Source organism: Telmatherina bonti (genome assembly GCF_933228915.1).
Source record: "Telmatherina bonti genome assembly, chromosome: 6".
NCBI lineage: Eukaryota > Metazoa > Chordata > Actinopteri > Atheriniformes > Telmatherinidae > Telmatherina > Telmatherina bonti.
Window position 1 is genome coordinate 32,768,399 of NC_136624.1, and position 22,587 is coordinate 32,790,985.

At 39.1% G+C, this 22,587-nt stretch overlaps 1 protein-coding gene across 1 annotated transcript in view; it reads right to left on the minus strand.

The window, feature by feature from the left end:
* LOC306757852 (zinc finger protein 385A-like) overlaps nt 1–20,584 on the minus strand; it is a 35,960-nt gene extending 15,376 nt beyond the window's left edge. The window contains exons 1-2 of the mRNA XM_079243021.1: nt 20,196–20,584; nt 1,360–1,505 (exon numbers count right to left, since the gene is read on the minus strand). Coding sequence (XP_079099147.1) covers nt 1,360–1,505; nt 20,196–20,292 — 243 coding nt within the window. The 5' untranslated portion in view covers nt 20,293–20,584. The remainder of the gene's footprint in view (nt 1–1,359; nt 1,506–20,195) is intronic.
* Between the last annotated feature and the right edge of the window lie 2,003 nt (nt 20,585–22,587).

Here is a 22,587-nt window from a genome sequence, read left to right on the forward strand (position 1 = left end):
TTGTGTCTTTATATTGGTTGCTTTTGCATATCAATATTAGCCATCGTTTGCAGGAACATTACAGTACAATGTTACCATGGAAACATAGGACTTTTTCAAGGGGTGTATAGATATGCTAAATTGAGTTATTTTACCACATACACTACATATTTAAAATTATCTTGACATTATTCAGAGCAAATGGTGATAATACAACTATTCAGCTATATTGACGAAAGATCTATGTTTGTAATATTGATATGAAGACTGTTCTTGCATTGATTAGTTGGTAACATTGTCTGCAGCGCTTGTGTGCTGTTTAAGCAACATTGAATTTCCAGCAGTATACTTTTTACATTCCCTTGTGGACTCCAGGAACAAGTGTAGAGTAAGTATAATATGTGAAAGGGTAACTGTTAACAACACAGCTCTGCTGACATTACTCTAACATGGTGCGTGAAAATGTGTCCAAACAACTTAAATCAGGTTAGTCTTTTTTAACGACTTGCTTTTTTCCAACTAAAAATAGAAAAAATTTAGCACAACTAAAATATCTGATTGCAAATCTAAGATTTTAGGAATTTTATGTATTTTTAAATGGTGAGAATGAGAAATATCTGCACAGCTAACACCATTCCACAAGAACATTAGTCAGAGAAAAGGAATATAACTGTTTATGAAACAAACAATCATCATTGAAGTCAAGTGTTAATAGCCAGTTTGCCCTTTTCTGTGTCCTTAGTTACATCAGCCTTCAAAGCCAAGCCGGACTTTCCTTTAAAGAACATCTTCCATGACTACTGTACACTTGTATAAATGTTACTGTATGAAGAAAGAGTGATTTGAATAAAGACGCTGCAGCAATAGAGCCCACGCTAAATGTCCTCAGTGAAGGATGAATCATAAACCTGCAGAGGGGTCATTTCGCTTGAGAGCAAGCAGATAAGCTGACTGATTATGTGTGTTTGTGCATAATGTGTGTTTCTGTGTTTGTGACCACGCTGACCTTCACATGAAACCCAATCTAGAAATGAGAAGGAGCCAGAGAAAATGCTGACTGCAGGGAACACGGCCTGTGCCTCTTTTTCAATTGATTAGCTGTAAGTCATTTTATTGCAGGGGACCACTCAGCTGGGCATTTTTTTCAATTATTCTAAGACTCTCTGCACTGAATAAAAAGCAAACAGCTGTCATCGAATCATTTTAGATTATGCACTATAAATTTCTAACACTTTATCACTTGTCTTATTCACGTTGAGGCAGAAAGCCAAAGGCACAGTTGAAGACCAGATGTGTCTCTTGTCAATTCAGACAAAGAAATAACAAATCCCAGACATACAGCACAAAAACATGCACTCTCGATGGCGTGTGAGCACTTACTGTGTTAAAGTTGTGAAAGAGGCCGATGCTTGCCGGGTGAGGCGATTCCAAGGGAAACTGAAGAAAGGGCTTCATATCCAGGGGGGGTGGGATGACAGGTGGGCTCCTGAGGAAGGCAGGGACCGGCCCTGGTCGGTTTACACTTCCTGTTGCAAATTCACAAGGAAAAGGGTCATTAGACATTTGAAAGATAGAAATGCAGAAACTTCTTTGCCTGAGCAAGTGTTTTAGAGCTAATGCAGTGGAGAAATTCACACACACACACACACACACACACACACACACACACACACACACACACACACACACACACGTAAGATTATTACAGAAGTATGTCTGAAAATAACAGTTTACTGTATAAATGCTTAGTGTTCATAGTTTTAAGATGGATAAGATGTACAAGACTTCTGATTGTTATTGTTGTAAATATGCAGGTTCAGCTTAAAATGCTGAAGTATTTACAGTAATTTTCCAGAATTTCAAGAAGAATGTCTGGAGTCAACCCAGCACGCCACAACCTTACACACATAGTGAGAGTAATGCTTACTTGTTACACCAAAGAAAATGAGCTTTTTTTATTTAAACTTGACTCATCCAACTCAAATATGTTTTTTGAAGCAAAAAAAAAAAGATTTAAAACATAAAACAGTTTGACTTAAATGAGTTTACAGAAAACTTATTGTTTCGTGTAAAGCATTTTTTCACTGTGACAGAGCATATTGACACAAAAGAACACTTCTGAATATGACAGACCTCAAAGACGATCCATCAAATTGGAAGGAAAAAAAAGGGAAAAAATGCAAATGGATCATCTAAAAATATAAAAATATTTGTCAGCTGATCAAAAAAACAGACTTAAGTAAATTTGTTAATTTCTAAAATATATAAAATATTAACATTTTGTCCTTTTCAAGTTCAAGCTGTTGCTTCAACTCTGATGTCATTTTCCTCTGTAAAGAAAAGTGATGACATCATTGTGCATTACATGACGATTCCCAAACTTGGTATATGTGACAATCAGCTCCAGTAGTCAACAAATGAATATTTAAAGGACAAAGTTTTGAAAGAAAAAAAGAGAAGAGTTGAAAGTTGTCTGTGGAAGACATGAACTGGTATGTGAAAACAGAACTTGTGAATGGATACATAGCAGACTGCTAACACAAAATCTACCTTTGATTCTGGCTCACTGCCTCTGCCGAACGTGCCAGATGTGTTTTCCTAGTTTATGTGTAGTGTTAGTACCAATGCAACCAGTCAGTTCAGGAAGTGCACATCTGTTTCCTCATATGCAGAGTTTACAGGCTGACGGGTAGAAGACTTGCAGAGCTTCAATGCTGGCAAACTGCTAATACAGTCTTTTACACCAATTGCACCTGTCTCACACACTATTTAGCATATGTTTTCATCTGTTTTTAAGGCTCTGCAAGGCCACATATACTGACGTGGACAGAAGTTAGTCACATGATTTAGATATATATAGAGCTTGATGGGACCTGATGCATGGTTTAGATCAGTGTTTTTTCAACCTTTTTTGAGCCAAGGTACAATTTTTTTCACTGACAACTCACAAGTCTCACCACAAACAAAAATGTTTTGTTTGTTTGTTTGTTTTTTTTTTAAAAGCCCATATTAATATAAGGTCATTTTGTCAAAGTGTCTTGAATAGAAATAAGAAAAACACAAGAAAAAGGAATTTTATAATCATTCGCCTGGGCCTCTTTGGATGAACACAGAGCTGCTTTTTAATTCAGTTCAATTCAGCTTTATTTGTATAGCGCCACTTCACAACAATGTTGTCACAGGGCACTTTACATACACAAATCAACATACACATTATTTCGAGCCAATTCATACATATCCTATAATAGAAACCAATTGATTGCATCGAGTCATGACTTCGATCCAATCCCCCATCCTGAGCATGCATGAGGCAGCAGTGGGAAGGAAAAAACTCCCCTTTAACAGGAAGAAAACCTCCGGCAGAACCCGGCTCAGGGAGGGCAGCCATCTGCCTCGACTGGTTGGGGTGACCAATCAGGTGAATTTGGATAATTTCTCAAGGCACACCTGAAGATCTCTCACAGCACACTAGTGTGGCACACAGTGGTTGAAAAACACTGTTTTAGATCAGCAACTGACTGATGAAAACTCCACCTGAGAGCTGTGATAGATCACTGTGAATTTGTATCAGTGTGTATGCTATCAGTAGATAAACAGCATCATTTTTCTGACATATAAAATGCAAAACTCATTTAAAGATGCCAGTTTCTGGTTTTTGTTTCCTACAATCGTATTGAGCGCTGCCCTTTGTCACATAAAACATCTTACAATAATGTGTCTGAATAAAACTAAATTTTACCAATAACATTGTACAACCATGTGAACATGACCTCTACTGTGTATGAAGAATGGGTTGAACAAAACACTCAGCCTCCAGTGTTGCACATTTCAACAACTACGTTATGCAATTTGCCCTTTCCCTGTTGCAGCATGTTTGTCCATAGTGTGCTGTCTTGTCTGCAGTCAGGAGCTCTTTTTATTTCACACTATTACAGCTTCATTACTTGAGATGTAAAGCATGAATAAACTAGCTTAGGTGTTGGCAGATTTAGTAATCTTAAGACTGAAAGTCAAGCTAACCAGCTGTTATCTGCAGCTTCATTTCCATTGACCGTATGCTCACGAAGGACTACATATGTGACCACTTTAAGAGTATTAGTCTTGCCATCAAACTCATTGCATTCAGTGTTTCCCAAAATGCTGAAGCTGTTTCTTTAAAGCCGTAAAAACAGATACTTACTGCAGAACAACTTATGACTCATGTCAGTTTTTTTTATAGCTGTTATAAAAAAAAAAAAAAGTTCCCCTCTCCACTGTATTTTAAACCCACATCATCATGCGTTGTTATTTTCCAGTGTTGAGCCCCTCTCCCCACCCACACTTCTCCTCTCTCTCCTTCTCATACTCGTTTTACCCTCAGTAGTAGCTCTGCAGCTGTGAATACCGGCTCTTGAGGAGTCTACTGTGATGGGCAGGAGGGCTAAGCTCCTTAAAGCCTCACAGCTGGGGCGCTGCAGATATCAAGTCTTTTCTCCATTTCTCCTTCTGTCTCTCCCTCTCCAAGCAGTTTTTTTTTTTTATTCCCATTTCATGGTCTCTTACTCAGTCTGCCTGCCTCTGTATCCCACTCCTGCACTCTACTCCAACATCAGCCTGTGTGTTCAGTTGAATCTCATCATCTTCTTCTTTCTCTGACTCCCTCTATTCCACTTCTGCTTCATGTTTATTCTTCCCTTTAGAATAAAATCTGGGAATAAAATTTTAAAGAACTTCTTCTGAGATTTTATGCAGGTCACGTACATCATTTTAGACTGTTGACATTTGTTAAACTTAAAAAAAAAAAAAAAATTGGTCATTTGTCAAACCATGGATAAGAAAATGCTATTTTGCTATTTTGATAACAGTTGCAGACACTCCTGTCACTGGCAGCAGGTAAAACACAAAAATATGCTGTCAGGATCAAAAATAGATGGAGGGGAAACTTTCCTTCTCATACCGGTCCAGTCCTTGAAAGGTACTGTTATTTGTGTGTGTATACTCGTGAACGTGACGCATTTTCTAAAGAGAAACTGGAGGTCATTGCTGACTTGTCCATCGATAGCACAGCTTATCTCTAAACTACGGTGGCCCAGAAGAGCAAAGTACAAATTTAAAACGCAACAACAAAGAAAAAAAAGAAAAATAAAGAAAAAAACATGACTAATTTAAAAAAAAAAAAATGCTATGTCAAATTAAAAAAACACAAAAATGATAATGAAAAATTAAAAAAAACACAACAGTCCAATCGACAGTTTCTCTCACTGGCACCTACCTCTGTCAGCACGTTAATGTAGTTGGGTTCTTTTTTCAATTTGTAAGGTTTTTTTTTTTGGTTTTTTTTTTGCAGATGTGGTTTGCATTTCAGGGCCACCATACTGAACCAAAAACATGAAGGAAGAATTTTACTGAAGGACCAGAATGAGGATGACAATTTGACTAGTGTTTGTTTATCTTAAAAGCCTTAAATTTTAAAGGAAAATGTGTGATGCCTTTTTACATGACTTGTTTGGGGTTTGGTTCTTGTGAAAATCCCTGTATTCAGTGTTCTGATATCATTGTTACTTTGGACACATTTATCCACCACAGCGGAAGCTGTTTTACTTCATCTGGGAGTGAAAATGAAAACTAAAAACTAGAAATCCACAATTTTTTTTTTGTTGTTTAAGCCTGTGTTTGGAAATGTGTCAGGATTTTGGTGAGTGCAGGTATGTTACAGTCTGTCCAGGACCTTTCCTGCCTGCTGACTGCTGTGATGCTTCAGCTCCCTTGCTTCCCTCCATCAGACTAAGCAGTAAAGAAAACTGATAGATGGTATGTTATCATCCGACTTAGAGCAAAATGTCCTTTATCTTTTCTAAACTAAGTTGTGTGGCAACAAATTAGTTGGTTATGTGTGAGACAGTATCATTATTTGGAAAATCTGGATGCTTCTGTTACAGATCATATTTGGGCTTCATTATTTCAGATGAATGGACTCCTAGCAGATAAACCTGTGTGATGGACTCTCATGGCAATGAAATTCTTTTCATATTTGTTGTTAAACTAACTGTAATTACCCATTTGTCCCTTCATTTTTATGCCTTTATACTGCAAGTCTACTGATATTATTCACCTCAAACAAAAAGTGCACATGGTAGATAAACCATTTCCACAGCAGAGGACACAAATACAGCAAGTCAAGGACAAGCATGAAGTCATTAAAGGGTCATAGTTTATCTGGCAATTAACTCAGAAAGATGATGACATTCAGTTTGAAAAGTAGGATATTTTTGGTCTGTTGCATCTAGCGGTTTTTAAACAATTATATGATTTTGTAATCAAAGTTAAATGATTTAAAAAAAGCTTAATTATGAGCTGCTTCTTACTGAAAAGTTTTTCCTGCAAAAAAAATCAAAGCAGATTCTTTTTGTCAAAACAGAATAACAAATATTTTAAAATTTGAACAATAACATCTTTATAGACATTTGTTGACTGTTACTGCTTGTCCTTAGGACATTGCTTGGTTTAAATGACATTTTCTTGACCACAGGAGTCTACATTGAATTATTAAGATTCAAATTGTTCTTTTATCAGGCCATGAAGCTTTAAATGTGAATGCAATCATCCAAATGGTTTGAATAGAGGTCACCGATTACACTGTATGACAACTGCTGCCTGGCAAAGTAATGTTTTGAATTAAAATGGGTCCTTTCAGACATTCACTTCCTAATTTAACATCTATTTTTTTAATGTCACTGTTCTGTCAGGAATCTCATGTGAGGTTGCAGATGTACGTGCAGCATTTTAGACGAGGCAAAATGTGACAGCGACACAATTACTTCTATCTCTGTCTTATTTTCTCTTTGTCATTTGCTAATCTGACCCAACCTAAACTAAACTTCCTATGATTAAATATGCATATATGTATACATATATGTGCGTGTACAATCAAGATTTTCTGGATTATTTTTAACATCGGTAATTAAAAGAATAAATTAAATGTGTGGAAAAGTGTGTTACATGCAATTAAACTTGTGGTCAACAAAGTGAATAGTGGGCCAGTAATGTCTCAGCTGTGTGGATTAGTGTTGGTATCATCGCTGTGTTTCCTCTTGGGTTAGTGAAACATATTCCAGACACGCTTCTGGTAAATCTGCAGCTCATTTTACGCTACATTACATATGAAAGGTCAAACCACGTCTTCTATTATAAATCTATATTTACAATGCAGACACTCACTGCAGAATGATGTATTTAAAGTTGCTACACATTATTTTCACTGTCATGTTCTGCAGCATCCAGTAGCTGCTCAGTGTGGTATGCCAGTGTGGAAGCAGCATCCTCTGACCTACCCCCCTCCTGAGTGATTTACAATGACATCAGATAAGTGAAAGCTGCGACTCCTCAGCAGCAACCGCGCCGAAAGGGAGAGCATTGACTGGACACATTCTGAGGAGCGTTAAAGTGTTAAAGAGCTGCCAAAGTCGATAAATCCAGGCCCCAATATCTACAGCTCCTTTTCTCCACTGAAATGAACGGACAGCTGCCTTATTTTACAGACTTTTTTTTTTTTTCTAATGCAAATGTTTGGGTGATAAAAAGATCAATACCTGTGTAATAGCTTATTGAATTTTTTGTGTAGATTGTGATAGAATGGTGGTTGGATGGAAATGAAGAGATTCGGAAGCAAAAGAAATAAAAACAGAAGCAGAGACTAAATCCTATTGTCTCGATTGCACAAAACCACATTGTGTGCACATGCAAGCATGCACAGACCAATACGAGGTGACTAAGGCCTCGCAAATTGGCAATTCATTTAGCCAATTTAGGTTTAATGATCATAGAGGTAATGTCAATGTCAGTGGCGTCCTGGGAGCCTCTCTGTATTCCGTCCTCTTCTATCTTTCTGCTCCATGACAGCACCAGGTGGAAAGGGGACAGAAGACTGTGCGACATGCTGCTTACCAAAAATTTGAGATCTGATGAGAGGCAGAAATGCTGCAGGGTTTGCCAAAAAAAAAAAAAAAAAAAAAAAAAAAGAATAAAAATGGAGCCACCTTTGGTTCCAGGCCCGTCAGCTCGATAGGACTGGCACACGATACCACCCATGTCACATCTGCATCTAAATGACCTGCTGTGCACAGATGATTCTGAAATGAGTATCTTTGGCGGATTAGCTTTTCCCTAACAAAATACCCTGCTTACTGTCGCTGCAGCAGAGACGTAGCTCTGCGGTGACTGTGTGTCTGGAAGCCAGAAAGCCACTACATTGCATTTTGGATTGTCCTCCCTGCGGGTTTGTGCACAAAACAATGTGAAAGAGTTTATGGCATATTTGGTAGCAGATGGCACCATTAGTGTGGTTTTGATTTATGACTCCTGTTTCTAGTTTTGCAGCAGGAATGTGAAGCTGCTCGTTGCCACATTTTGACATAGTTGACATCGTAAACCGTCCTCTGCTAAATAAATGTACTAAATCATTTGTCACTTCAGTTATCCACGTGGAGATGTTATGCAGCTGTGTTTAAGGCTCCAACCTTTCACAGTGCTAACTTTGCCTTGATTGTGGGGAGAAGATGGCTCTGTGTGAGTGTCGCATACTGCTTCTGCGAAGGACTGAGCATGAAATCCAATTTACTGCAGCTCAGCTTACCCTCAAGTCAAAGGCAGCTATTTCAACATAGGCGGGGGACAGACAACAGCGCACACACGCTTTCACACATACAAACCTTTATAGACTGAGTGAATGATGATCTTAAAGAGGTAAGTTATAGGCTCAGTGCTGATTAATGTTGCTGGTCTTGGTGAGATCTGGACAGTGAGAAAAGGCCACGGTGAAGAGAGAAGCCTAGTGCTGGTAAAGGAGAACACATTTGATTTCAGCCTGCACTTTGTTTTAATGATAGATGCTTTGCACTCCAGTGGCCAGACTTAAATGCCGCCTTCCAGAGAACTCTCAGAGGTCCTCTTTCACTGCAAATCTGTGAGCGTGTGTGTGTGTGTGTGTGTGTGACGTCTATGCAGCACTCTTGAGATTAGCTAGTCCTTTGCAGCTCCACTCTGATTTCATGCAGTGTTTGTGATTAACTTGGGCTTCTGCAAAGCTCTCCGTAGAATTATAATCATTATATAATGACACAGTTGGAGATTGCTTGTTTAGACTTTTCCTAAGTGAAAGCTTCTCGTGCAAAATTCTCCATGTTTTCATCATGTCTGATTCTGGAATATCAAAAGGCAAAAAAAAAAAAAAGATTAGAAAGGAATTGGAAGTGACAATAGGAGCTTGGTGAGACATAATGATGGTGGGTAGAGTCAACTGAGCGAGAAAAAGAGGTCTGGATGAGGAGGGGGAGATGAGGTAGAAAGAGAAGGGAAGCATTGGAAGAGGGGGGAGGGGAGCTGCATGTTTTGAGGTGAGTTCAAGGTGACCAGAAAAGGTAAAGAGCACTATTAACCTGCAGGTTAATGTACAGAAATAATGCCATCTGTTTATAGGACAGCTACGCCACACACCATGCAGTTTGATTACAACATGGCATATGTCCCTTAAAGACACTGTTGTAGCTGTCAGAGCTGAGGAAAAATCTAGTCAACACAGCTGTCCAGCATTTGCTCCTCATATGTACAATGTCATAAATGCATGAACAGTTTTGTATCATTTTGCTTCTCTCCTTGGGGGACATCTTCTGACATGTCCCTTTTGGAGTTAGCACCGTATCAAACAAGCTGAAGTCAGTTTTATACATAAGTTGTTTCAGATTTTGACAACATGGAAGTATTATCCTAAAGCTTTTGTTCATGTTGCCACAAAAAACAAAGAGCAGCAATCTGTCTTTCTTGTTTCTTACTTTTTTTTTTTTTTTTTTTACCATAAATTTCTATTTCTGTACTGATATGATTTTTTTTTTGTGCAGTGGTTAATTTGCAGCCAGCTACGTAGTGAGATCAAAAGTCCAGCAGAAGCTCTTAGCCAAACTTTCCTTCTGTTTCTTAAATCCCATCTTTCCTCTTCTGTTTTCATTTCTGAAGTTTATTTAAAACATAACTGGGTATGGACAACTTTTAGCTCTCACTGGAAAGTTTAAAGCCTACTCTTCCAGCAAGGGTATCTGTCTGTCATCACACCAGTAATCCACCTGCAGCTTCCTGTAAAAGAGACCAGTTGGCCCCAAATTACTGTCTTGGATAAACATCTTGAATTAGAGAACTGTTTCAGGACTAGGATCATGCAGGTCTTGTAGGTGGTGTGTGGAGTGGGTGGACTTTAATGTTCTGCAGGCAGGCATTAGCACTGAAAATGAACTACATTAAAGTGAAACTATTGTGTGCATTTCAGGCTAATTTATTTTTATTTCTGAGACTAGAAAGGCTGGGATTGATCGAGTTATTGTCACAAATCGCTTTATTTATTTCAGACTGACCCTCTCCATACGCTGTCAGATCAGCCTGTGGGCAAAACGAGTGGATTGAGACTCTTCCGCATTAAGCCCCGCCTCCCGCCACTGCACTACATCGGGAGCGCGCACCGCAACTGCTTTCCCGCTCATTGTAACATCTCATAAACAGAAGGATTAGGCTCATATGAACTCAATAAAAAAAAACAAAATACAATGTCAACACATAGCAAACAGCCCTACATGTTGGAACCTGAATCCGACCCTGAAAACGAAGTGGAAAACAGCAACCCACAGCAACGAATGCAGCAGGATGTCTCTCTTTGGTAAACTCACCAGCCATCGTTGGAAATAACTTTATCCCACGTTTTCCACACGCCTGATGTATTTGTACATGCCCTTGTTAACCAGTAGAAGGTAACCAATCACCGAACCTTATCCCCCAGGACCTCACAAGGATTTCCAAGTAGAAAAAAACTCTCTAAAACGACTCGTTTTTCGTCGCCATGGAAACCGAACGGAGAGAATGCTGGAACACAAACTCAAACTCAAACATGCGTTTAGGTGATAAAAAAACAGTGCCGTTCACATGTCTGATGAGGATTCAACACAGCAACACTGTAGAAAGCTCAGAAAACTCCAAATACCATAATAGGACCCCTTTAATGGTGGCAACAAAACCATACAAAAATCACACTAGGCTTTTGTATTTGGACACATTGTTCATTGTGATCATTCATTCAGTTTTTATGTTCAGGGTCAGGGGAGTGCTGGTTGGAGCCTATAACAGCCGCAACAAGGTAAGACGCCAGATACAGGGGCATGTTGTTTGGCTGTGGAAAGAAACCACGGTACCCAAAGAGAACTCATAAATGCACGAGGAGAAACGTGTACTGTACCAGCACTATTCTTTCATTTTTCTATAGCACTTAGTCCAATTCAGGGTTGGGGGGAAGCTGGAGCCTATCCCTACAATCATAGAGGCAGGGTCCAACATGGACAGGTTACAAGTCCATCACTTCTCGTGAATATGTTTTACACATTGAAAGACAGAAAAAAGGAAGAAAGAACAATTCTGTTGACAGTCAGAATTTTTAGAATAAGTGGGAATCGCTGGAAGGCAATAGTTGAAACTCTTACAGGAGCAGGTGTGAATAACAGGAAAATAGTCCCGTGTAGCTCTTTTAATCCTGCACGAATCCATTTGTTTTTTATGCTGAGCCACAACAGATGAAAGTGTAGAAGTAGGTAAGGCGATACTGAGCAGCAACAGATGCAGTTTGTTCTTTTTCTCAACCCACAAACACACACCACTGTATTTTTAATCAATGCATCATCTTAACCAAGACTTTCTTACTGGAACCAGGACAATAAAGGTTGTGAGACTTTTTTAACCCAAAACTCATTGAAAAAAACAAACCCTAAATGTTGAGCTAGAGAGCTAACAAATAGTGTTTTATGTTCTGCACTAAAACCTGCACTAATATGCAGGTTTGTGTCAGTCCCACAGCAAAGAGACACCTCATATACTACTTTTACAGATTTAATCAAGTATTAAACTATATTGTATGAATGCTGTAACATCCCAAAAAGGTTTTCATAGATTTTCCCTTTCCATATTTCCACTTAGGGTGTGTGGAAAGGTGGTGAAACAACCTTAATCTGGCAACCAATAGTCCTTTATATTGTATTTCTGACATGACGTTTCCCACTTTAAGGCAAACAGGGGGCTTCATTTCACAAAGCCACTGAGAGCAAAGCGAGGTCACACAAGATATCCACCATGTCAACATAACTAGCACATGCACATTATTCCTTCTTTCAACTCATTTACACACCTGCTGGGAGGTAGAATAACACACGCCTGTTGATACGAAGCTACAGAAACCTGAGAATGTAAAGTACACAGAACATGCAAGTACACAAAAGCAACCGTGTGTGCTAACAACTGAATGTACAATAATGGCTGAGGATGAAGTGCAAACAGATGTATCATCAGTGCACACGACAGAGACAAGAAATACTTAACACAGAAACATAAGAGGTGATTATGCTGCTAAGCTTTTCATATGTTTTACCACAAAAGAAGAAATTACAGGCTATATTTTGGGAACAAATTGAAGTCTGAGAGTCTGAGTGTGGTTTTATGCTATGGTAAGTTTTGAAGTAGCTGTAAGGGTTATACAAAGTAAAAATTGAGAGCTGTGGTCTGCATAAGTACATAACAATAAACATAAAACAACAGAGAGACTTAGAGCTCAGCCTATGTGCTCTTATTCTACTTTTAGGATCCTCGAGACTTGCTAATGATAGACACGAATTTTTTTACCCTGCAGGTCTTTCATCTATTATAATGTCAACAAATACCTCAAAATACTTCTCCACCTTGTAAAAAAAAATCAAACAAAAATTACCTAATCACATGTACCAAAACTGTTAAATAAATAATCAATCAAAATTCCAAGCCTAATTATTTGCTGACACACTGACGGTTGCACAGATCACAGATGATTATTGTGTCAAATCAGCTGAAATGTACAATTCTAAAAGGAAGAATTGAATATGTGCAGGCTTGTATGCAGTCTTACATTTCCAAATGACATTTTATCTTGTAATTTTTTGGAAACAAAGGTTTGATCGATTGGTTCCATTTCCCTGTCCCACCAACCCTCCCACTTTACCTCGTAATGTTTACAGGTGTGTAAACAGGGCTCTTGTAGGCCAATGCCATATGACATGTCCTCACAGCAAGCAAACAAAAAAATGGTGTTGACAAGTATTTTTTTTCTGCAACTTCCTGAACTTCCTTGGAAACTATTAGTTTCACAGGCTGCATTACACAAAAGGAGCAATGACTTCTACACAAGCAGACTGCTGGTCCAGCGACCGATAGGTATGTAAAAAATAGGTGTATACTGGACACTATGTATGAAAGAATCTCCACAATGGCAGCATATGGTGCCAGAAAAATGTTACATGAGCAAAACTTTAGATTACACATTCCTATCACAGGAATCAGCAACGGTCTCCTTCTTGAACCAGCCCAATCAGTTTCCACTGTGATGACGTCGTGACTTTAGAGAAAAATCTGATGTTTATTCATTCATGGAGTACATATATCGGCAGTCTGGCTTTTAAAAATCACATGTTTCCCTTATCTCTACCAAGTATTTTAACTCTTAATTTTAAGGGGATGAAAAACAAGACATGATGAAAGGGTCTATTTTTATTATTTAATCTGTTCAGAAAACTTTGATTCTTTACAAACCATCATGTTTTGACCTTAAGCAATTTTACTTTTGCTTCCTCAATTGAAGCGTTAACTACACATACCTTTTTCATCTTAAAAACCCATCATTTCAACATATTATGAGCTACCAGCAAGCTGCATTAATAAAGCACTTGTGCTTATTTCAAATACTCTCATACTGTGTGATGAGATTAACAAGATTCCCAGGCTGTAGAATAAATGGACATATAGTCATCAGCTGCTCAGCATGAAGCCTCTTTGAATGCAACACTACTGGAAGTAGCTGGATGCTGGCTCCAAAACATTTTTTGTGCAGGATTCTGCACAAAAATGATATAAAGCAAAGTATGTCTTTTCCCACGCGTTGTGATGTGTTATTATATTTACGGTCAGTTTGCTGGTGGCCTCTCTTGTTTCATTGGTATTTTTCATCAAGGTTAAGAAACATACGTTTTGTCCACCTACTTGTCCTCCCTTATATCAATTTCTAGCTTCAAAGAAAATCAATGCTGCAATAATAGAAGCTTAACTGCAGCTCTAATGGGTGACATCGCCAATCCTGCTATCATTAATGTATCATTCATGTGCAATCTTTAATAGGAGTTTGATTTTGTTATTTGACCTTCTTATATCTGACTTCAAGCATATTTATAAGGCTGTAAAATCCTTTTTAAGCTACTGAAATGCATGAAACATGTCAGTTTGTCAAACATACAGAGCGGCAGGCACATTTCTTTATTTTAAATGTCAGTACTTTTCACCCTTCATTGCATTGCAGCGATCAAAAGGTCACACTGTTTGTCAGGGGACGGCGTGCACCTGTGATTCTTTTTGGAAGACGCTGATGAATGCGGAAGTTTTTGTGAAATCTTTTTGTGCAATGGCTGTAGGCGCTGACGACCATGCTTTCACATGTCCGCTCAGTGACACACTCAACCAGTGACACACAAATATCTGTGCGTGTGTGCCACTGGTTGAGTGAACCTTGATGCAAGCAATGAACTTTAAGATACTGCTGAGTGAGTTCTTTGCATCAGACGAGAGGAAACCTTGGCTCACTTTTGAATAAATAAAATCCCCATGTCTGAAATATTCATCAAAAAAATCGCACAAGTTACCAAATCGTGCTTCACTCTGCTCTGCGTCAAGGGACGTGAGCCAACTTTAGCACATCTCTTTTAGCCTCCACTCAACATTGTTTCAACATTTTGGAATTTTTCTGTCGTTAAAAAGCAAAAGAGATGCAATTAGATGATGTGTATGAATAGAAGGATGGAGAGAAATAACAAAACTGGAGCAGAGAAGTGGATGTTATCTGTGAAGATCTTCCCATCTTTGTTTGCTAAAGTCATACAAGCTATTTTGGTATATAAATCTATCGCTTTCTAAAGGGAAACTAATACAGTTTACATACCTATTAGTCTGTACTACTGTGATCATGTTTCTGTGTGTTTGGCATTTATAATATACATAGAGTTAAATCCTCCGGACTGGGAAAAGGATTACCACAAGCTCAAGCCCACACTCAGATCACAGGAAGACTCGAGCAGATGACGAGCAGGCAAATATTTAGTCAACTCACACGCACATAACCCAAGGTCATCACACTTGATCAAATTTACTGTAAGGCTTGATGTAGGTACTGACACTGGTAAACTGACAAGATCATAAAGGTAAAATAAATCTATAAACATAACTAGCTTTATAAAAAACATGTGAACATACAGCGACTGCAAAATTCTGCAGGTCAGCAAGATTTAACCAATCATATCAAACGCTTACATCAATGTCTGATTACCTTTCATTTGCATAAACGCAGACATAAATTTCTTTCTGCTTTCAGGTGAATTTGAAGTTAAATGTGTTGAAAGATTTTGGGGTATTTCTACAAACATTCCTTTTGTGTCGATTAAGGCAGAAAAATTCAATGTATAAATATCTTTTTTTCCATTTACCTTAGGCACCCTTTAGTTTATCTTTCATTTTCTGCTTTGTGGACACGAGTCTGCCACGTTTGATGCATCGTGTCGGAGTCATGTAGGAATGCTGAGCAGTAAATTCAATTAGTTGGGTTTATAGAATTAAAACCAAAATAAAATGATTGGATAAAGACACAATTTGAAATAAAGAATTGTCCCTTTTAATGATTTTGGTTTCTGATGAGCCTGTTAATGAAGTGGATGTTTTTATTTATTGATGACATCACATTATGTTATTGGTTAATACCCTTGTAAGGTTTGACGAATTGGGCCAAAAATGGCACTTAATCTTCTAGATATACATCCTGTTTCCCTCTTGTGTGTCTTGCAAAGTTAGAAAACCCCATGTTTCCATAATTACAACATAATGAATCATAACATAATTTAGAACATTTCAGAAAGAAAAGGGCCAAACAAAGGTAACAACAATGACTATGAAAGTGAAGTTCTTAAACCAAACTGCGTGCCAACTGGCCTGATTGTCCAATAAGGGCAACCATTTGATCATTAATGTCAAACAAATGATATCTTCTCAGATGCAAACATGCTGATCTGGATATAGCAGCACAATTGCAGCCAAAAGTTTACGTCAGCATGAGGGATCATCCTGACAGAAGAGAAGTGTAACTGAAAAGTGAATCAATAAGATCAATAAAGGCAAAGAGGAGAAAAAGTCTTCCAATGTTGTCTTACCTAAGATCATCCTGTATCCTTCCACTTCTCTTTCCCACGTTTTCCTCCCGCTTTACTCCTCTCCTCTTCGATCGTCTACTGGGGTGACTCAAATCTGAAGCGCCCACCTCTCTGGCACTCAAAACTCAATGTGGAAACGACAACCAACATCACAGCCTACACTTTGTGTCTCTACACTAGATCTCTTCTCCTTCCCGGTAACCCTCGTCCACACAAGCTTCTTCAGCTTCTGATCCCAAAACACGGCTCCACCAGCTGTTGCCAGAGGAGAAACCCAGCAGCTGAGGCTGCTACACAAAATGCACTCACTCTACTGCAATGAAGCCTGTAATTTATTCACTGTTACATATTCACTCCAGCAGGAGGAACACCAGAGAGATGGAGGCTCGCCTCACAAGAGGAACCTCTGCACTACAGCATGCCTCGCTCTGTCCCTCTCTCTCATATTTTGGGGTTGGGTATAACCTAAAGGCACCTTGCATTCCTGCGCTGTGATTGGCCAGAGGTGCAGCCAATGAGAAGAGTCGGAGCGGAGCATTTTCTTGTGATGTTTGAATCAGGAGGCAAAGTGATAATGCTGCTGTCGATTCTGCTCTTCTTTTCTCTCCATCACCCTCTCTCTGTTGTTTACTATTCGCTGTTTTTCCTCTCTGGTGTCTCCCCTCGTCTGACTCTGTTCTCAGCTGCCTTCCTGTCATCAGCAACATCTGAAGTATTTCTTGGATGCATTGATGCATGCTGTGACAGGATCCTCCCCCATGTAACCCCTGGTGTTTTCCCTGGTGTCCCTTTCTACCTGTCCTCGGGCTGTTAGGTCAGTGGTATGTTTAGAAAAATGCTGAGTTCACAGCGATGCAACTGCGTGAGGAGAACAAAAGGGAAGCAGACACTGAGGTGCAACGCAGATTGACAGCCTGAGAGACTCGATGAAACATTGTGGGGAGGGGAGAAGAGATTGAGGTTAATGCAGACTGACTCTTGGATGAAAGTGTTGGGAGAGGAAATGTGGAAGATGTGGTGAAACAGCAGGATGAAGAAGGACGCTGACAGCTGTTTGACATGCAGAGACACAGACTGCTGAATGAGCTCGAATACTGAGCTTGCTGCACGGACGTCTGCACCAACATTTGCTAGAATAATGGACTAAAAGTGGGACACTGTGTTAATAGAATTTAATGGTTTCGCAAACACTTTCATGCAACATCAGGCAGTCAACAGAAAACATTTCTACATAATGTTGCAGTTATCTTGACAGCAGGTTAATATGTGAAGTTAATATGATCGCTCTGTGTCAGCCTCTGTTTGTTTAAGCCCCTGTGAATCCAAAATAGGGCTTGTGTGTCTGTGTGATAAGGTTTCCTCATTAGTGGAGTCTGCCTGAATAATGCAGGCAGGTGTATTGTTGTGGCCAATGGGCCAGGTGCTAATGTGGCTGTCTGAGGCTGGAGGGTCAGACACAGCATGACTTTAATGGATGTCACCACGGGAAGATGAAACCGGACCACTGGGCTCCTGTGACAATCCCTTTTGTGTGTGTGTGTGTGTGAGCTGTGAGCGTTTAAACTCTTTTAGGATTCATAACAAAATTTCAGGCTGTTTAAATTGCAGGATGGTAATTTTTAAAAAAAAAGTGATTGAAGGGCTTGTGCACTTCATTATGGTTTTTAAAATCATAGTTTTAAGAAGCTTTTATGCTTAAAATATGTGGAGATGTTATTGTTTGGATGTTGGAGTAGTTTCAGAGTTATTATGAAGGATACTTATCGAGGGATTCTTCAAGTTAATCACGTTTTCTCATATTTTTTGTTATGTTTTCATTACTTATATTAAGACTAATATGCTTAATGGATTTTCTGGAAATTTAGCACAAATAAGATTCCTTGATCATAAATCCATCTTAGGCTTGTGATCCCCAGATGCCTTCTCCAACACCACCATGCACTTCATATTATTGTGGTTTAAACGCAATGTCTGAAACTCTTAATTATTAGATGGAACAACACGAATCATTGTTCTGGCATTAATGTTCATTTGCTTGGTGAATAAATAATTTAAAGTTTTAAAATTCTGAATAAAAGCTTTGTAAGATTAAAAGGACGGGTAAAAGAAAGCTCCTTTAAATAGCTACTGGTACATTTTTTTTTAAAAATTTTATCTGAGTATAGTGAGGGCTTGCAAAGTTTAGTAAGTTAATCAATTTAAATAAAAATCAGTTCTCAACATGTCTTCAGGCTTATTTTCAACATGTTTAAAATGTAAGAGCATGTTTTGGATCATATCTGTCTCTTTAAAGTGCATTCAGTAGTTCAGTATTTATGTGTGTGTGTGTGTCTGTGTGTGTGCGTTGTGACCTCTACAATCCTATAATTCTCACAACCTCCCTCAAGAGACCATAACTGTGTCGACAGACTTGTTAAACTCTAATTTTAGCTTTGGTCATTAACAGCGGGTCCAAAGGAGAGTCCTGCCAAAGCTAAAATGAAGTCTTCAACTTGATGTGTAACACCCATGAAATGTCCCGACGCACGTGCATTTAGTCAACGATTAACATGTTAAAGTATCAGGCAAAGATGAGTCAACAAAAACATTCGACTTTACTCACATTACTGTCTTTTTACCTCCATGGATACCATACTAAAAACACTTCCTTACTACAATATTCAGCTGTTCTTCATTTGTCACGTGGTTCTAGCTTTACTGTTTGCATTTTGAGTTTCAATGTTTCAATCGTTCGAATCAAAAGCAAACTGAGTCAAAGTTTCCCAGCTGAAACTGGCTTTGTTTGCTGTGCTAACTTCCAGGCACAGAGCTGGGTGAAGGGCAGTTTACTGCCCTTCAGAGGTTAAAATAAAGGTCATTAGAATGAAGACTAGGAATGACCGCATACATAAATACACACATTGACATGCCTTTTTGAGAGTAAAGACAAGCAGATCAAAATCACATGCACCACAGTTCTACATCCTTTAACATACAACAGTAAGTTAAACTGATAGTATTTCTATAGCATGAATAAATACACATACATTCCAAATTTCTACAAAGTTCATTCTACAGCTTAGAAATGAGCAATCCACTGAAATAAATCCAGTTCTTCCCACCTTAGTGGAACCCAGCAAGACTGGCCACTTGTGGTGATTCAGTTAAACACATAAACCATCAGGGATTGGGTTTGCCTATTAGTGCATCACATGAGGCCACATTAGTCAAGATTTATGCTATATTCTGTTAAAATTTGAGTAAACTTTTTATTTTCTTTGTAAGACAAAGTGTGTTTCAGTATGTGTTGGTGTCATTCCAACATTTTCTGGTTAAAGAAACTAAAAATTAACCTTTTAATTTGATGCATTCAGCTAATCACACCATACATGGACACACACTGAAATCATAGTTCGCTTTTATGTTTGACATTTCAACCAACTATATTTCTTCCTCAGGCAAAACTCGATGCATGAATTGGAATTTTATTGACTTTTTCTTTCCAGCACCTGAGGCTTTGAGCATGTGCGCAACTATTCCATCCTGCTGCAAAGCCGGTGGAGGAAGAGTTTGAATGTCAGAAAATATATATGACGTTGTTGTTGGTTTTTTTTCTAAATCTAAAACCAAACTCTCTCCCTTTCATCCCTTCCTACCCACTCCCCCTCCCTGCAACCTGCCGGTGATTTATGTAAAAGGTTGGGGTCAGACCAGGTCTAAGTGCAAAGACTTGTGTGGCACTGAGTGCTGATGTTTGCAGGAAACTGCCTGAACTTTCATCAAAGAGGAAAGCCTTCAAAGCTTCATGTTCTCTGTCACATGCTTTTTATTTCTGCTCTGAATATTGTAATAATGAGTGGATTCCAGCTTATCTAGCTTCTCTGTTCGTTTTAAGGGGATCAAAGGATGCATAGTCAGAGTTGAGGGTGCGTTTCATTGCTCAGTGGACAGTCTTAATCTTACCTGAGCCCCACATTGGTTGTCTCTGCTCTTCCCAATGCTCAAGGCAGTCCAGATCTTTTGTACAGTAGAGTCCAGAGGTCAGTGTGTCAGCCAGCATAAAGTATCATGGATATATGTCCTCTTTGAGTGGAAAAAAAAATAAAGGCTGATGTTGTTATGAAGAGGTAAATCAAGCAGCTCTTAGCAACATGAGCGCAGAGCTTCCATCCGTCAGCTGGATAGTGGAAAGGGAAAGGCTCGGTGAAGGCAGCCACATGCCCACGGTGTAGCTGCATCAAACATTCAGCATCTCCGTGTTCATCTTCCTCATCTTCCTTTGGCGCTTTTTATCCTCCTCCTTTCAGATTGGTTGTAATCCTTCTCTGGGTCTGTATGTATTTTCTCTCTGTTTTCCCTTCATCCCGTCACCTCCTTCGTGGGATTGAAGGAAACAAGTGCACAAGATTCCAGAGGCTAATTCTGCTTCTTAGGACAGGGGAACCTAATATGTGAGGACAACTGTGGAAGGGGGGAAGATACATGCAGGGAGAGAGGGAGAGAATGTGAGAGGAAGGAGGGGCAGAACAGAGGAAGGGAGACCCAGCTACGATGGCAGATCAGAGGAAATAAGGATTGAAGAGTGAGTTGTGGAGGAGCAGGAGGATGGCAAGTCACTGAAACTTGAAAGAAAATGCTGACATGATGGAGCTACAGGGAATATGACTGGTGGATGAAGCAGATGACTTACTTTCAGAGATGTTTTGTGTGTTTGCTTGATCTAGAAAGTCGTTCCCACAACACAACAGCTATTTCATATCAAATATGTCAGTTCTGTGACTAAAAATAATAAGCAATGTGTGACTTGGTTGTCTGACCTAAACTTATGTCTTCTGACATATATTTACCAACTCTGTTAGTCACCTGTGTCATCTAAGTCTCAACAGAAACTGTGAACTTCAGTGTTGGTCCAGGCAACCACTGAATTTTCTTTCACAATTAAAGTTTAAGAATATTAGCAACACAAAATTCACTTAACAGAACCACAACTAATGAAAATGAAACAGTGTAGTCCAGGTATCCCAAACCACAGTCCTTACAGCACTGTGCTACAGGTTTTCTATGTTTACCTTCTTCAACACATCTGATTCAATTAAAGGGCTCCAACAGCATATTCTGAAATTAGAGTAGAAATGATCCTTACTGTTTGTGCTGATTACATCAGCAGTACACAATCGTAATGAAATCCCACATGTTGTAAGAAGGTTAATGAAAGACATGGCAGCAAGGCCGGATTATCCAATGGGCATTATGGGGCCCGTGCCAACTTGGGGCCCTTTTTAGGCCCATGTGGGACCCAGGTAGGGCAAACACCAGCAGTTCGGACATTAAACAAAATGTACATAAAGGCCAGACAGTTACACGACAGTGTCTAGTGTATTACTATTGGTACCACTGGTTGAGAGATGTTAGAAATGTCATTTCATACTGTATAATTCACAATTTTCACAAAGTTGCAGTGGAGCAGGGGGTCCCTGGAACACTCTGGGCCCAGGGGACTGTGCACTTTTAATCCGGCCCTGCATAGCAGGAACAAGAGCGACTTGATTCAAATGCACTTCTTGTGATTTTGAAAGAATTTAAAATAATCAGACAGCCCTGAATGCGTGCATTGGTTTCCATCAGTGAGTACATCCCTATTTCTTCCTCTTCTGCTGTTTCCAGACAGTCAAACAGTTCTGTGCATGTCAACATGGTTTTGTTTGGTCAAACATGCTCCCACTTTATAATCAAAATAGCTTTTTCAGTACTGATCTGATAAGAGCTGTAACTTGAATGACAGTGGAAATGATGTATTTTTTAACCATTCTGATAATCTTCTTTAAAGGGGTGCTATTATGGTATTTCAAGTTTTCTGAGCTTTCTACAGTGTTACAGGGTTGAATTCTCATCAGACATGTGAGCGGCACTGTTTTTTTTTTTTTTTTTTATCACCTAAGCGCATGTTTGAGTTTGAGTCTGAGTTCCAGCACGCTATCCGTACGGTTTCCATGGCGACGAAAAGTGCATCGTTTTAGAGAGTTTTTTTCTACTTGGAAATCCTTGTGAGGTCCTGGGGGATAAGGTTCGGTGATTGGTTACCTTCTACTGGTTAACAAGGGCATGTACAAATACATCAGGCAGGTGGAAAACGTCGGATAAAGTTATTTCCAACGATGGCTGGTGAGTTTGCCAAAGAGAGACATCCTGCTGCATTCGTTGCTGTGGGTTGCTGTTTTCCACTTCGTTTTCAGGGTCGGATTCAGGTTCCAACATGTAGGGCTGTATGCTATGTGTTGACATTGTATTTTGTTTTTTTATTGAGTTCAAATGAGCCTAATCCTTCTGTTTATGAGATGTTACAATGATGGCAAAA